This window comes from Salmo trutta, chromosome 21, assembly GCF_901001165.1.
Source record: "Salmo trutta chromosome 21, fSalTru1.1, whole genome shotgun sequence".
NCBI classification, from domain to species: domain Eukaryota; kingdom Metazoa; phylum Chordata; class Actinopteri; order Salmoniformes; family Salmonidae; genus Salmo; species Salmo trutta.
Window position 1 is genome coordinate 51,089,827 of NC_042977.1, and position 14,259 is coordinate 51,104,085.

The 14,259-nt window shown below is 51.8% G+C and overlaps 2 protein-coding genes across 8 annotated transcripts in view; both read left to right on the forward strand.

The window, feature by feature from the left end:
* Positions 1-12,349, forward strand: part of LOC115157661 (casein kinase I) — an 86,635-nt gene extending 74,286 nt beyond the window's left edge. Inside the window, exons 8-12 of one of the 6 annotated variants that reach the window (XM_029706098.1) lie at positions 746-894; positions 4,354-4,437; positions 6,277-6,378; positions 10,992-11,098; positions 11,475-12,349. In XM_029706098.1, the coding sequence (XP_029561958.1) occupies positions 746-894; positions 4,354-4,437; positions 6,277-6,378; positions 10,992-11,098; positions 11,475-11,526 (494 nt within the window). In that variant the 3' untranslated portion in view covers positions 11,527-12,349. Of the gene's footprint in view, positions 1-745; positions 895-4,353; positions 4,438-5,247; positions 5,654-6,276; positions 6,379-10,991; positions 11,099-11,474 lie in introns of those variants that run through there. The other 5 variants (XM_029706099.1, XM_029706101.1, XM_029706100.1 and 2 more) reach the window with 5 other exon arrangements.
* Positions 12,350-12,761: 412 nt separating this feature from the next.
* On the forward strand, positions 12,762-13,888 carry LOC115157662 (uncharacterized). 2 transcript variants are annotated; one of them, XM_029706103.1, is made up of 3 exons: positions 12,762-13,099; positions 13,143-13,187; positions 13,320-13,888. In XM_029706103.1, exons 1-3 carry the CDS (start codon positions 12,980-12,982, stop codon positions 13,824-13,826), a joined length of 672 nt encoding a protein of 223 aa, XP_029561963.1. In that variant the 5' UTR covers positions 12,762-12,979; the 3' UTR covers positions 13,827-13,888. The 2 variants fall into 2 exon arrangements, with proteins under 2 accessions (XP_029561963.1, XP_029561962.1); XM_029706102.1 differs by having other exon boundaries at positions 13,143-13,888.
* The last annotated feature ends 371 nt before the right edge of the window (positions 13,889-14,259 follow it).

The following is a 14,259-nucleotide window of genomic DNA, read 5'->3' on the forward strand; positions in this document are numbered from 1 at the left end:
TGAATGAATAGGACAGGTGTAATCCTACCTGAATGAATAGGACAGGTGTAATCCTACCTGAATGAATAGGACATGTGTAATCCTACCTGAATGAATAGAACAGGTGTGATCCTACCTGAATGAATAGAACAGGTGTAATCCTACCTGAATGAATAGAACAGGTGTGATCCCACCTGAATGAATAGAACAGGTGTAATCCTACCTGAATGAATAGGACAGGTGTGATCCAACCTGAATGTAACGTGTGTGTCTCCCTGTAGAAGAGATGGCCACCTACCTGAATGAATAGAACAGGTGTGATCCTACCTGAATGAATAGGACAGGTGTTATCCTACCTGAATGAATAGGACAGGTGTAATCCGACCTGAATGAATAGAACAGGTGTGAATCTACCTGAATGTAGCGTGTGTGTCTCCCTGTAGCAGAGATGGCCACCTACCTGAATGAATAGGACAGGTGTTATCCTACCTGAATGAATAGGACAGGTGGATTCTACCTGGATGAATAGGACAGGTGTGATCCTACCTGAATGAATAGAACAGGTGTGATCCTACCTGAATGAATAGGACAGGTGTGATCCTACCTGAATGAATAGGACAGGTGTAATCCTACCTGAATGTAGTGTGTGTGTCTCCCTGTAGAAGAGATGGCCACCTACCTGAATGAATAGGACAGGTGTCATCCTACCTGAATTAATAGAACAGGTGGGATCCTACCTGAATGTAACGTGTGTGTCTCCCTGTAGAAGAGATGGCCACCTACCTGCGTTATGTGCGGCGCCTGGATTTCTTTGAGAAGCCGGACTACGACTACTTACGGAAACTCTTCACCGACCTCTTCGATAGGAACGGCTACGTCTTTGATTACGAGTACGACTGGGTCGGCAAGCCACTGGTCAGTCCCTGGTATTACTCCTCAGTCCTAACCCTAGTATTACCCCTCAGTCCTAACCCTAGTATTACCCCTCAGTCCTAACCCTAGTATTACCCCTCAGTCCTAACCCTAACCCTAGTATTACCCCTCAGTCCTAACCCTAGTATTACCCCACAGTCCTAACCCTAGTATTACCCCTCAGTCCTAACCCTAGTATTACCCCTCAGTCCTAACCCTAGTATTACCCCTCAGTCCTAACCCTAGTATTACCCCTCAGTCCTAACCCTAGTATTACCCCTCAGTCCTAACCCTAGTGTTACCCCTCAGTCCTAACCCTAGTATTACCCCTCAGTCCTAACCCTAGTGTTACCCCTCAGTCCTAACCCTAGTATTACCCCTCAGTCCTAACCCTAGTATTACCCCTCAGTCCTAACCCTAGTATTACCCCTCAGCCCTAACCCTAGTATTACCCCTCAGCCCTAACCCTAGTATTACCCCTCAGTCCTAACCCTAGTGTTACCCCTCAGTCCTAACCCTAGTGTTACCCCTCAGTCCTAACCCTAGTGTTACCCCTCAGTCCTAACCCTAGAATTACCCCTCAGTCCTAACCCTAGTGTTACCCCTCAGTCCTAACCCTAGTATTTCCCCTCAGTCCTAACCCTAGTATTTCCCCTCAGTCCTAACCCTAGTGTTACCCCTCAGTCCTAACCCTAGTATTACCCCTCAGTCCTAACCCTAGTATTACCCCTCAGTCCCTAACCCTAGTGTTACCCCTCAGTCCTAACCCTAGTATTACCCCTCAGTCCTAACCCTAGTATTACCCCTCAGTCCTAACCCTAGTATTACCCCTCAGTCCTAACCCTAGTATTACCCCTCAGTCCTAACCCTAGTATTACCCCTCAGTCCTAACCCTAGTATTACCCCTCAGTCCTAACCCTAGTGTTACCCCTCAGTCCTAACCCTAGTATTACCCCTCAGTCCTAACCCTAGTGTTACCCCTCAGTCCTAACCCTAGTGTTACCCCTCAGTCCTAACCCTAGTGTAACCCCTCAGTCCTAACCCTAGTGTTACCCCTCAGTCCTAACCCTAGTATTACCCCTCAGTCCTAACCCTGGTATTACTCCTCAGTCCTAACCCTACTATTACCCCTCAGTCCTAACCCTAGTATTACCCCTCAGTCCTAACCCTAGTATTACCCTGTAGTCCTAACCCTAACCCCGTAGTCCTAACCCTAACCCCTCATTATTACTGTAGTATTACCTATGTCCTAGATTTGATGTATATAGTTGAGTGAGTTCTATTTGTGACTTTAGCCAAAAGTAGTGCACTTTGTGTAGGAATTTACAGGGTTCCATTTGGGACATGGCTCTGATGAGCAGCTTGATGTAGGACATTGCTCTGATGAGCAGCTTGATGTAGGACATGGCTCTGATGAGCGGCTTGATGTAGGACATGGCTCTGATGAGCGGCTTGATGTAGGACATGGCTCTGATGAGCGGCTTGATGTAGGACATGGCTCTGATGAGCGGCTTGATGTAGGACATGGCTCTGATGAGCGGCTTGATGTAGGACATGGCTCTGATGAGCAGCTTGATGTAGGACATGGCTCTGAACGGCTTGATGTAGGACATGGCTCTGATGAGCAGCTTGATGTAGGACATGGCTCTGATGAACAGCTTGATGTAGGACATGGCTCTGAACGGCTTGATGTAGGACATGGCTCTGATGAACAGCTTGATGTAGGACATGGCTCTGATGAACAGCTTGATGTAGGACATGGCTCTGATGAACAGCTTGATGTAGGACATGGCTCTGATGAGCAGCTTGATGTAGGACATGGCTCTGAACGGCTTGATGTAGGACATGGCTCTGATGAGCAGCTTGATGTAGGACATGGCTCTGATGAGCAGCTTGATGTAGGACATGGCTCTGAACGGCTTGATGTAGGACATGGCTCTGATGAGCAGCTTGATGTAGGACATGGCTCTGATGAGCAGCTTGATGTAGGACATGGCTCTGATGAACAGCTTGATGTAGGACATGGCTCTGAACGGCTTGATGTAGGACATGGCTCTGATGAACAGCTTGATGTAGGACATGGCTCTGATGAACAGCTTGATGTAGGACATGGCTCTGATGAACAGCTTGATGTAGGACATGGCTCTGATGAACAGCTTGATGTAGGACATGGCTCTGAGCAGCTTGATGTAGGACATGGCTCTGATGAGCGGCTTGATGTAGGACATGGCTCTGATGAGCGGCTTGATGTAGGACATGGCTCTGATGAGCGGCTTGATGTAGGACATGGCTCTGATGAGCGGCTTGATGTAGGACATGGCTCTGATGAGCGGCTTGATGTAGGACATGGCTCTGAGCAGCTTGATGTAGGACATGGCTCTGATGAGCAGCTTGATGTAGGACATGGCTCTGATGAACAGCTTGATGTAGGACATGGCTCTGATGAACAGCTTGATGTAGGACATGGCTCTGAGCGGCTTGTTGTAGGACATGGCTCTGATGAGCAGCTTGATGTAGGACATGGCTCTGATGAGCAGCTTGATGTAGGACATGGCTCTGAACGGCTTGATGTAGGACATGGCTCTGATGAGCGGCTTGATGTAGGACATGGCTCTGATGAGCGGCTTGATGTAGGACATGGCTCTGATGAGCAGCTTGATGTAGGACATGGCTCTGAACGGCTTGATGTAGGACATGGCTCTGAACGGCTTGATGTAGGACATGGCTCTGATGAGCAGCTTGATGTAGGACATGGCTCTGATGAGCAGCTTGATGTAGGACATGGCTCTGATGACCAGCTTGATGTAGGACATGGCTCTGATGAACAGCTTGATGTAGGACATGGCTCTGATGAGCAGCTTGATGTAGGACATGGCTCTGATGAGCAGCTTGATGTAGGACATGGCTGTGATGAACAGCTTGATGTAGGACATGGCTGTGATGAACAGCTTGATGTAGGACATGGCTCTGATGAGCAGCTTGATGTAGAACGTGGCTCTGATGAGCAGCTTGATGTAGGACATGGCTCTGATGAGCAGCTTGATGTAGAACGTGGCTCTGATGAGCAGCTTGATGTAGGACGTGGCTCTGATGAGCAGCTTGATGTAGGACGTGGCTCTGATGAGCAGCTTGATGTAGGACGTGGCTCTGATGAGCAGCTTGATGTAGGACGTGGCTCTGATGAGCAGCTTGATGTAGGACGTGGCTCTGATGAGCAGCTTGATGTAGGACATGGCTCTGAGCGGCTTGTTGTAGGACATTGCTCTGATGAGCAGCTTGATGTAGGACATGGCTCTGATGAACAGCTTGATGTAGGACATGTCTCTGATGAGCAGCTTGATGTAGGACATGGCTCTGATGAGCAGCTTGATGTAGGACATGGCTCTTGATGAGCGGCTTGATGTAGGACATGGCTTTCTGTAAAAATAACATGTTTTGATGACCTTTAACCTCTGTCCTCAGCCCACTCCTATTGGTCCAGTCCCCAGTGAGCCCCTCCTACAGTCCAGCAGCAGAGACAAGGCAGCGCCCCAGACCAAAAACCAGGTAGGACACACACACACACACACACACACACACACACACACACACACACACACACACTGAACACACACACACACTGCACACACACACACACACACACACACTGAACACACACACACACACTGAACACACACACACACACACACACACACACTGCACACACACACACACACACACGCACACACTGAACACACACACACACACACACACACTGAACACACAAATTTCACAAATGTCATTCAGCATTAGCAGAATTGTACATTTACAATGTTCCAAGTTGTTAGCTTCTTACTAACTATCTCTAGCCTGTTCCCAGATCTGTAGCCGGGTCCCAGATCTCTAGCCTGTTCCCAGATCTCTAGCCTGTTCCCAGATCTCTAGCCTGTTCCCAGATCTGTAGCCTGTTCCCAGATCTGTAGCCGGGTCCCCAGATCTGTAGCCGGGTCCCCAGATCTGTAGCCTGGTCCCCAGATCTGTAGCCTGGTCCCCAGATCTGTAGCCTGGTCCCCAGATCTGTAGCCTGGTCCCCAGATCTGTAGCCTGGTCCCCAGATCTGTAGCCTGGTCCCCAGATCTGTAGCCGGGTCCCCAGATCTGTAGCCTGGTCCCCAGATCTGTAGCCTGGTCCCAGATCTGTTGGTGCTTTTGCCTACTCCGACTCTGATTGTCAAGCCAAACAGTCAACAACAGTTCAATAAGGAGTTGGCAAGAGAGAGGAAACAGACTGGTATCCAGGCTATATTAAAGAAACTAGAAACAGACTGGTACCCAGGCTAAACTAACTGTATAACTGGCCTTACTCATCAAACCACAGATTGCCACTGACAATGCCAGACACACCAACCGAAGCCAGTCTCATAACAGCAGCACCAGACCCACCAACCGAAGCCAGTCTCATAACAGCAGCACCAGACCCACCAACCGAAGCCAGTCTCATAACAGCAGCTTGTTCAGTCTCATCTCACACCAGTGGCTTCTACAGCCGCTTGTGTTTCTTCATGTCACACGAGTAGTCTTCTGTCATGCACTCCTCCTCACGTGCACTCTTTTCTTCCCACGTCACCGCACCGCCCCTCAGGTCTGTCTGTCCGTCCTCCGGTAGAGCAGTGTCTAAGTAGCTGCCTGACCGGGAGAGAGATGTCTTTAAACGCTGTTTTTTTGTTTCTTTCTTTCCTCCTTCACCATCTCCTCCCTCTACTTCCTCCCTCACCATCTCCTCCCTCTACTTCCTCCTTCACCATCTCCTCCCTCTACTTCCTCCTTCACCATCTCCTCCCTCTACTTCCTCCTTCACCATCTCTCTCCCTCTACTTCCTCCTTCACCCTCTCCTCCCTCTACTTCCTCCTTCACCCTCTCCTCCCTCTACTTCCTCCTTCACCATTTTCTCCCTCTACTTCCTCCTTCACCATCTCCTACCTCTACTTCCTCCCTCACCATCTCCTCCCTCTACTTCCTCCTTCACCATCTCCTCCCTCTACTTCCTCCCTCACCATCTCCTCCCTCACCATCTCCTCCCTCACCATCTTCTCCCTCTACTTCCTCCCTCACCATCTCCTCCCTCACCATCTCCTCCCTCACCATTTCCTCCCTCACCATTTCCTCCCTCTACTTCCTCCTTCACCATCTCTCTCCCTCTACTTCCTCCCTCACCATCTCCTCCCTCACCATCTCCTCCCTCACCATCTCCTCCCTCACCATTTCCTCCCTCTACTTCCTCCCTCACCATCTCCTCCCTCCTCCCTCACCATCTCCTCCCTCACCATTTCCTCCTTCACCATCTCCTCCCTCTACTTCCTCCCTCACCATATCCTCCCTCTACTTCCTCCTTTGCTGTCGCACCAGTCGCCAGAACCCAAAGGAAGTGATTCCCAGCCCACTCCAGTGACCAATAGGGAGCTGCTGGGGTCCCATCTAACAGCTGATAGGCTGGGGGGCTCTGTCCAGGTACTGGGCTGTGGGCGTCGCCCTGCAATGTTCAACACTCCGCCTCTTGTCTCTTGCTTTCTTTCTCTTTCTCCTTGTTTTTCTCTCCTAGCTCTCTTTCTGCAGCACTAGTCTCTGCTCACGTTTTTATTTCTCCAACTCATTCTCCTTACCCTCTTTTGCCCTCACATTCTGCACACGTCATACTAGGCTTATATCCTACCGGGGGCGAGGGACTAACTGTGTCCTACCGGGGGCGAGGGACTAACTATATCCTACCGGGGGCGAGGGACTAACTGTATCCTACCGGGGCCGAGGGACTAACTGTGTCCTACCGGGGGGCGAGGGACTAACTGTGTCCTACCGGGGGCGAGGGACTAACTATATCCTACCGGGGGCGAGGGACTAACTGTATCCTACCGGGGGCGAGGGACTAACTGTATCCTACCGGGGGCGAGGGACTAACTATATCCTACCGGGGGCGAGGGACTAACTGTATCCTACCGGGGGCGAGGGACTAACTGTATCCTACCGGGGGCGAGGGACTAACTGTATCCTACCGGGGGCGAGGGACTAACTGTATCCTACCGGGGGCGAGGGACTAACTGTATCCTACCGGGGGCGAGGGACTAACTGTATCCTACCGGGGGCGAGGGACTAACTATATCCTACCGGGGGCGAGGGACTAACTGTATCCTACCGGGGGCGAGGGACTAACTGTATCCTACCGGGGGCGAGGGACTAACTGTATCCTACCGGGGGCGAGGGACTAACTGTATCCTACCGGGGCCGAGGGACTAACTGTATCCTACCGGGGGCGGGACTAACTGTATCCTACCGGGGGCGAGGGACTAACTGTATCCTACCGGGGCGAGGGACTAACTGTATCCTACCGGGGGCGAGGGACTAACTGTATCCTACCGGGGGCGAGGGACTAACTGTGTCCTACCGGGGGCGAGGGACTAACTGTATCCTACCGGGGGCGAGGGACTAACTGTATCCTACCGGGGGCGAGGGACTAACTGTATCCTACCGGGGGCGAGGGACTAACTGTGTCCTACCGGGGGCGAGGGACTAACTGTATCCTACCGGGGGCGAGGGACTAACTGTATCCTACCGGGGGCGAGGGACTAACTGTATCCTACCGGGGCCGAGGGACTAACTGTATCCTACCGGGGCCGAGGGACTAACTGTATCCTACCGGGGGCGAGGGACTAACTGTATCCTACCGGGGGCGAGGGACTAACTGTATCCTACCGGGGGCGAGGGACTAACTGTATCCTACCGGAGCGAGGGACTAACTGTATCCTACCGGAGCGAGGGACTAACTGTATCCTACCGGAGCGAGGGACTAACTGTATCCTACCGGGGCGAGGGACTTACTGTGTCCTACCGGGGGCGAGGGACTAACTGTATCCTACCGGAGCGAGGGACTAACTGTGTCCTACCGGGGCCGAGGGACTAACTGTGTCCTACCGGGGCCGAGGGACTAACTGTGTCCTACCGGGGCCGAGGGACTAACTGTATCCTACCGGGGCCGAGGGACTAACTGTGTCCTACCGGGGCCGAGGGACTAACTGTGTCCTACCGGGGCCGAGGGACTAACTGTGTCCTACCGGGGCCGAGGGACTAACTGTGTCCTACCGGGGCCGAGGGACTAACTGTATCCTACCGGGGCCGAGGGACTAACTGTATCCTACCGGGGCCGAGGGACTAACTGTGTCCTACCGGGGCCGAGGGACTAACTGTGTCCTACCGGGGCCGAGGGATTAACTGTGTCCTACCGGGGCCGAGGGACTAACTGTATCCTACCGGGGCCGAGGGACTAACTGTGTCCTACCGGGGCCGAGGGACTAACTGTGTCCTACCGGGGCCGAGGGACTAACTGTATCCTACCGGGGCCGAGGGACTAACTGTGTCCTACCAGGGGCGAGGGACTAACTGTGTCCTACCGGGGGCGAGGGACTAACTGTGTCCTACCGGGGGCGAGAGACTAACTGTATCCTACCGGGGGCGAGGGACTAACTGTATCCTACCGGGGGCGATGGACTAACTCTGTCCTACCGGGGGCGAGGGACTAACTATATCCTACCGGGGGCGAGGGACTAACTGTATCCTACCGGGGGCGAGGGACTAACTGTGTCCTACCGGGGGCGAGGGACTAACTGTGTCCTACCGGGGGCGAGGGACTAACTGTATCCTACCGGGGGCGAGGGACTAACTGTATCCTACCGGGAGAGAGGGACTAACTGTGTCCTACCGGGGCCGAGGGACTAGCTGTACCCTACCGGGGCCGAGGGACTAACTGTATCCTACCGGGGCGAGGGACTAACTACGTCCTACCGGGGCCGAGGGACTTACTGTGTCCTACCGGGGGCGAGGGACTAACTGTATCCTACCGGAGCGAGGGACTAACTGTGTCCTACCGGGGCCGAGGGACTAACTGTGTCCTACCGGGGCCGAGGGACTAACTGTGTCCTACCGGGGCCGAGGGACTAACTGTGTCCTACCGGGGGCGAGGGACTAACTGTATCCTACCGGGGCCGAGGGACTAACTGTGTCCTACCGGGGCCGAGGGACTAACTGTGTCCTACCGGGGCCGAGGGACTAACTGTGTCCTACCGGGGCCGAGGGATTAACTGTGTCCTACCGGGGCCGAGGGACTAACTGTATCCTACCGGGGCCGAGGGACTAACTGTGTCCTACCGGGGCCGAGGGATTAACTGTGTCCTACCAGGGGCGAGGGACTAACTGTGTCCTACCGGGGGCGAGGGACTAACTGTGTCCTACCGGGGGCGAGAGACTAACTGTGTCCTACCGGGGGCGAGGGACTAACTGTATCCTACCGGGGGCGATGGACTAACTCTGTCCTACCGGGGGCGAGGGACTAACTATATCCTACCGGGGGCGAGGGACTAACTGTATCCTACCGGGGGCGAGGGACTAACTGTGTCCTACCGGGGGCGAGGGACTAACTGTGTCCTACCGGGGGCGAGGGACTAACTGTATCCTACCGGGGGCGAGGGACTAACTGTATCCTACCGGGAGAGAGGGACTAACTGTGTCCTACCGGGGCCGAGGGACTAGCTGTACCCTACCGGGGCCGAGGGACTAACTGTATCCTAATGGGGCGAGGGACTAACTGTATCCTACCGGGGGCGAGGGACTAACTATATCCTACCGGGGGCGAGGGACTAACTGTATCCTACCGGGGCCGAGGGACTAACTGTATCCTACCGGGGGCGAGGGACTAACTGTATCCTACCGGGGGCGAGGGACTAACTGTATCCTACCGGGGGCGAGGGACTAACTGTATCCTACCGGGGGCGAGGGACTAACTGTATCCTACCGGGAGAGAGGGACTAACTGTGTCCTACCGGGGCCGAGGGACTAACTGTATCCTACCGGGGCCGAGGGACTAACTGTGGGAGAGACGGTGACTAAAGGAAAAACTTGTGCTATTAGAATGTTCATCTGTTTCATCATGTAGAAAAGAACGTCACCTTGTGCTCCCGAGTCTAATACAGATGGATTTACTCAATATAATACCATCTTTTGACCAGAGCCACGTGGGCCCTGGTTAACAGTAGTGCGCTATATAGGGGCATATATGGGACCATTTCAGAATGGGCCATTGTTGGCTGGAGCATTAAATCGCTGAAAGAGGGATCAAGTAGCCAGCTGAACATGCAGTAGTCTGATCACATCATTTCTATAACAGGACAGTGTGAAATTTCAAATGTTTCTGGTGTCACACAACCATCTTGAGGAAACCAGTTTTCATCTCATTACATTACAGCATTAAGCAACATTACAAATGATTATGGCCGAGCTTGTGAGGTGGGAGTGAGACTTCTGAATGTATTGTGTAAAAGATACGAGTGTCTATCATGTAGAATAGGGAATCGCGTCGGCTCTATTCATTACATTTCTATCATGTAGAATAGGGAATCGCGTCGGCTCTATTCATTACATTTCTATCATGTAGAATAGGGAATCGCGTCGGCTCTATTCATTACATTTCTATCATGTAGAATAGGGAATCGCGTCGGCTCTTCATTACATTTCTATCATGTAGAATAGGGAATCGCGTCGGCTCTATTCATTACATTTCTATCATGTAGAATAGGGAATCGCGTCGGCTCTATTCATTACATTTCTATCATGTAGAATAGGGAATCGCGTCGGCTCTATTCATTACATTTCTATCATGTAGAATAGGGAATCGCGTCGGCTCTATTCATTACATTTCTATCATGTAGAATAGGGAATCGCGTCGGCTCTATTCATTACATTTCTATCATGTAGAATAGGGAATCGCGTCGGCTCTATTCATTACATTTCTATCATGTAGAATAGGGAATCGCGTCGGCTCTATTCATTACATTTCTATCATGTAGAATAGGGAATCGCGTCGGCTCTATTCATTACATTTCTATCATGTAGAATAGGGAATCGCGTCGGCTCTATTCATTACATTTCTATCATGTAGAATTGGGAATCGCGTCGGCTCTACTCATTACATTTCTATCTACAACATTCAGAAGTCTCATAATAATACCTTAGATATTTTGGACCACAGTAAGCCATCATTATCTGGTGGTCTATGATACTCCCATGATGCTCGCCTGCAGGTGTTGAGTTCAACCAATGGGGAGCTGAATACAGACGACCCGACGGCGGGCCACTCCAATGCACCCATCACCGCCCCAGCCGAGGTGGAGGTGGCCGACGACACCAAGTGAGATGGACGACCTGCCCCCTACCCCCCTTCCCCCTGTCCTCTACCCCCCTTCCCACTGCCCCCTACCCCCCTTCCCCCTGTCCTCTACCCCCCTTCCCCTGCCCTCTACCCCCCTTCCCCCCCACCCCCCTTCCCCCTACCCCCCTTCCCCCTGCCCTCTACCCCCCTACCCCCCTGCCCCCTGCCCTCTACCCCCCTGCCCCCCCCCCACCCACCCCCCTTCCCCCTGTCCTTGCTTCCTCCTAGTATATCATGTCCTCTCAGACAGGGCACTAGGGGTGAGGGGTCAGTTTAGAATTGGGGGTGAGTCTTTGTATTTCGTTTTTTCAATGTTATAATCTCATCCTATTGCTGTTCCTTTGTTCTGTTTCAGGTGCTGCTGTTTCTTTAAGAGGAGGAAGAGGAAAGGCCTCCAGAGACACTAGTGAAGAAGAGGAGAGGCCTCCAGACACTAGTGAAGAAGAGGAGAGGCCTCCAGACACTAGTGAAGAAGAAGAGGCCTCCAGACACTAGTGAAGAAGAGGAGAGGCCTCCAGAGACACCAGTGAAGAAGAGGAGAGGCCTCCAGAGACACCAGTGAAGAAGAAGAGGCCTCCAGAGACACTAGTGAAGAAGAGGCTAGGCCTCCAGACACTAGTGAAGAAGAGGAGAGGCCTCCAGAGACACTAGTGAAGAAGAGGAGAGGCCTCCAGAGACACTAGTGAGGAAGAGGAGAGGCCTCCAGACACTAGTGAAGAAGAGGAGAGGCCTCCAGACACTAGTGAGGAAGAGGAGAGGCCTCCAGACACTAGTGAGGAAGAGGAGAGGCCTCCAGAGACTAGTGAGGAAGAGGAGAGGCCTCCAGACACTAGTGAAGAAGAGGAGAGGCCTCCGGACACTAGTGAGGAAGAGGAGAGGCCTCCAGAGACTAGTGAGGAAGAGGAGAGGCCTCCAGACACTAGTGAAGAAGAGGAGAGGCCTCCAGAGACACTAGTGAAGAAGAGGAGGAGTTTTTGGCAGCCAGACTGACAGAGGGAAGGAAGCAGTACTGAAACTGAGCTGAGCCCAGTACTCTACACCCTCCTCTCTGTCTGTCTCACTCTGCGTGTGTTCAGTTAGAGCGCCCCCTGTCGGCCCTCCTGCAGTACTACAACAGACTGTGATGACCTGCCGCTCCAGACGGACAGGACCCAATGGGACAGAACCAGGACTGTCTGTGTTGTTGGACCTGTTTTATATTCTAAACCTGAAGAAGAAGGAAGATTGTAAGGAATAAATGTGTATATTTCTATGAGGATAATGGATGGATGGATGGATGGATGGATGGATGGATGGATGGATGGATGGATGGACGGACTAACGGACGAGGCCTGAAGATGAGCTCATGATGGATGAATGGATGGATGGATGGATGGATGGATGAAGAGAGCCAGGAACGACCTGAGAGATCATAAATAAGAGACTATTAAAGGACAGAGAACAAACTGTTGTCTGTGGTCCATTTTTTAACGTGCTGAACATTGACAGAGGAGGACAAGACTAAACTGTAACACAACAATGTGTTACATTTACAAAGTAGTTTTTATTTTATAGTGTTTCATTACAGACAGGAACTCCAGAATAACACAGTGAATAACACAGTGTGTCATTACAGACAGGAAAGAAATACAGAAATACTGAGGATGGATGTGGTGTCTGACAGTAGTGGCTGGTCTCAGGTACTGAGGATGGATGTGGTGTCTGACAGTAGTGGCTGGTTTCAGGTACTGAGGATGGATGTGGTGTCTGACAGCGGCTGGTCTCAGGTACTGAGGATGGATGTGGTGTCTGACAGCGGCTGGTCTCAGGTACTGAGGATAGGATGTGGTGTCTGACAGCGGCTGGTCTCAGGTACTGAGGATGGATGTGGTGTCTGACAGCGGCTGGTCTCAGGTACTGAGGATGGATGTGGTGTCTGACAGCGGCTGGTCTCAGGTACTGAGGATGGATGTGGTGTCTGACAGTAGTGGCTGGTCTCAGGTACTGAGGATAGGATGTGGTGTCTGACAGCGGCTGGTCTCAGGTACTGAGGATGGATGTGGTGTCTGACAGTAGTGGCTGGTCTCAGGTACTGAGGATGGATGTGGTGTCTGACAGCGGCTGGTCTCAGGTACTGAGGATGGATGTGGTGTCTGACAGTAGTGGCTGGTCTCAGGTACTGAGGATGGATGTGGTGTCTGACAGTAGTGGCTGGTCTCAGGGACTGAGGATGGATGTGGTGTCTGACAGTAGTGGCTGGTCTCAGGTACTGAGGATGGATGTGGTGTCTGACAGTAGTGGCTGGTCTCAGGTACTGAGGATGGATGTGGTGTCTGACAGTAGTGGCTGGTCTCAGGTACTGAGGATGGATGTGGTGTCTGACAGTAGTGGCTGGTCTCAGGTACTGAGGATGGATGTGGTGTCTGACAGTAGTGGCTGGTCTCAGGTACTGAGGATGGATGTGGTGTCTGACAGTAGTGGCTGGTCTCAGGTACTGAGGATGGATGTGGTGTCTGACAGTAGTGGCTGGTCTCAGGTACTGAGGATGGATGTGGTGTCTGACAGTAGTGGCTGGTCTCAGGTACTGAGGATGGATGTGGTGTCTGACAGTAGTGGCTGGTCTCAGGTACTGAGGATGGATGTGGTGTCTGACAGTGGCTGGTCTCAGGTACTGAGGATGGATGTGGTGTCTGACAGCGGCTGGTCTCAGGTACTGAGGATAGATTGAGAGAAACAGATATTTCATTCTTCTTTAAAATTGCACTTTGGAGAAATAAAGAAAACATGGAATTCTGGGATCATTTACTTTTGAGCAAAGTACTATGGTCCCTGGTCAAAGGTAGTGCACTATAAAGGGAATAGGGTGCCATTTGGGACAGAAACCTATGGGTTTTATGTTGCTTGTCCAAATCAGTTACCTGCAAGTTTTAGTTTGTGCCATTTTAAAAGGATTGGACACCTAAAATGACATACCCAAATCTAACTGCCTGTAGCTCAGGCCCTGAAGCAAGGATATGCATATTATTGGTACCATTTGAAAGGAAACACCTTGAAGTTTGTGGAAATGTGAAATTAATATAGGAGAATATAACACAATAGATCTGGTAAAAGATAATACAAAACAAAAAAACATGAGTTATTATTTGTTATTTTTTCTCATC

Coding starts and splice junctions, on each gene's coding strand:
- LOC115157662 (XM_029706102.1), top strand. CDS start 12,980: ATGGATGTGGTGTCTGACAGCGGCTGGTCTCAGGTACTGAGGATGGAT. Junction 13,100..13,142: donor ACAGTAGTGGCTGGTCTCAG/GTACTGAGGATA, acceptor GGCTGGTCTCAG/GTACTGAGGATGGATGTGGT.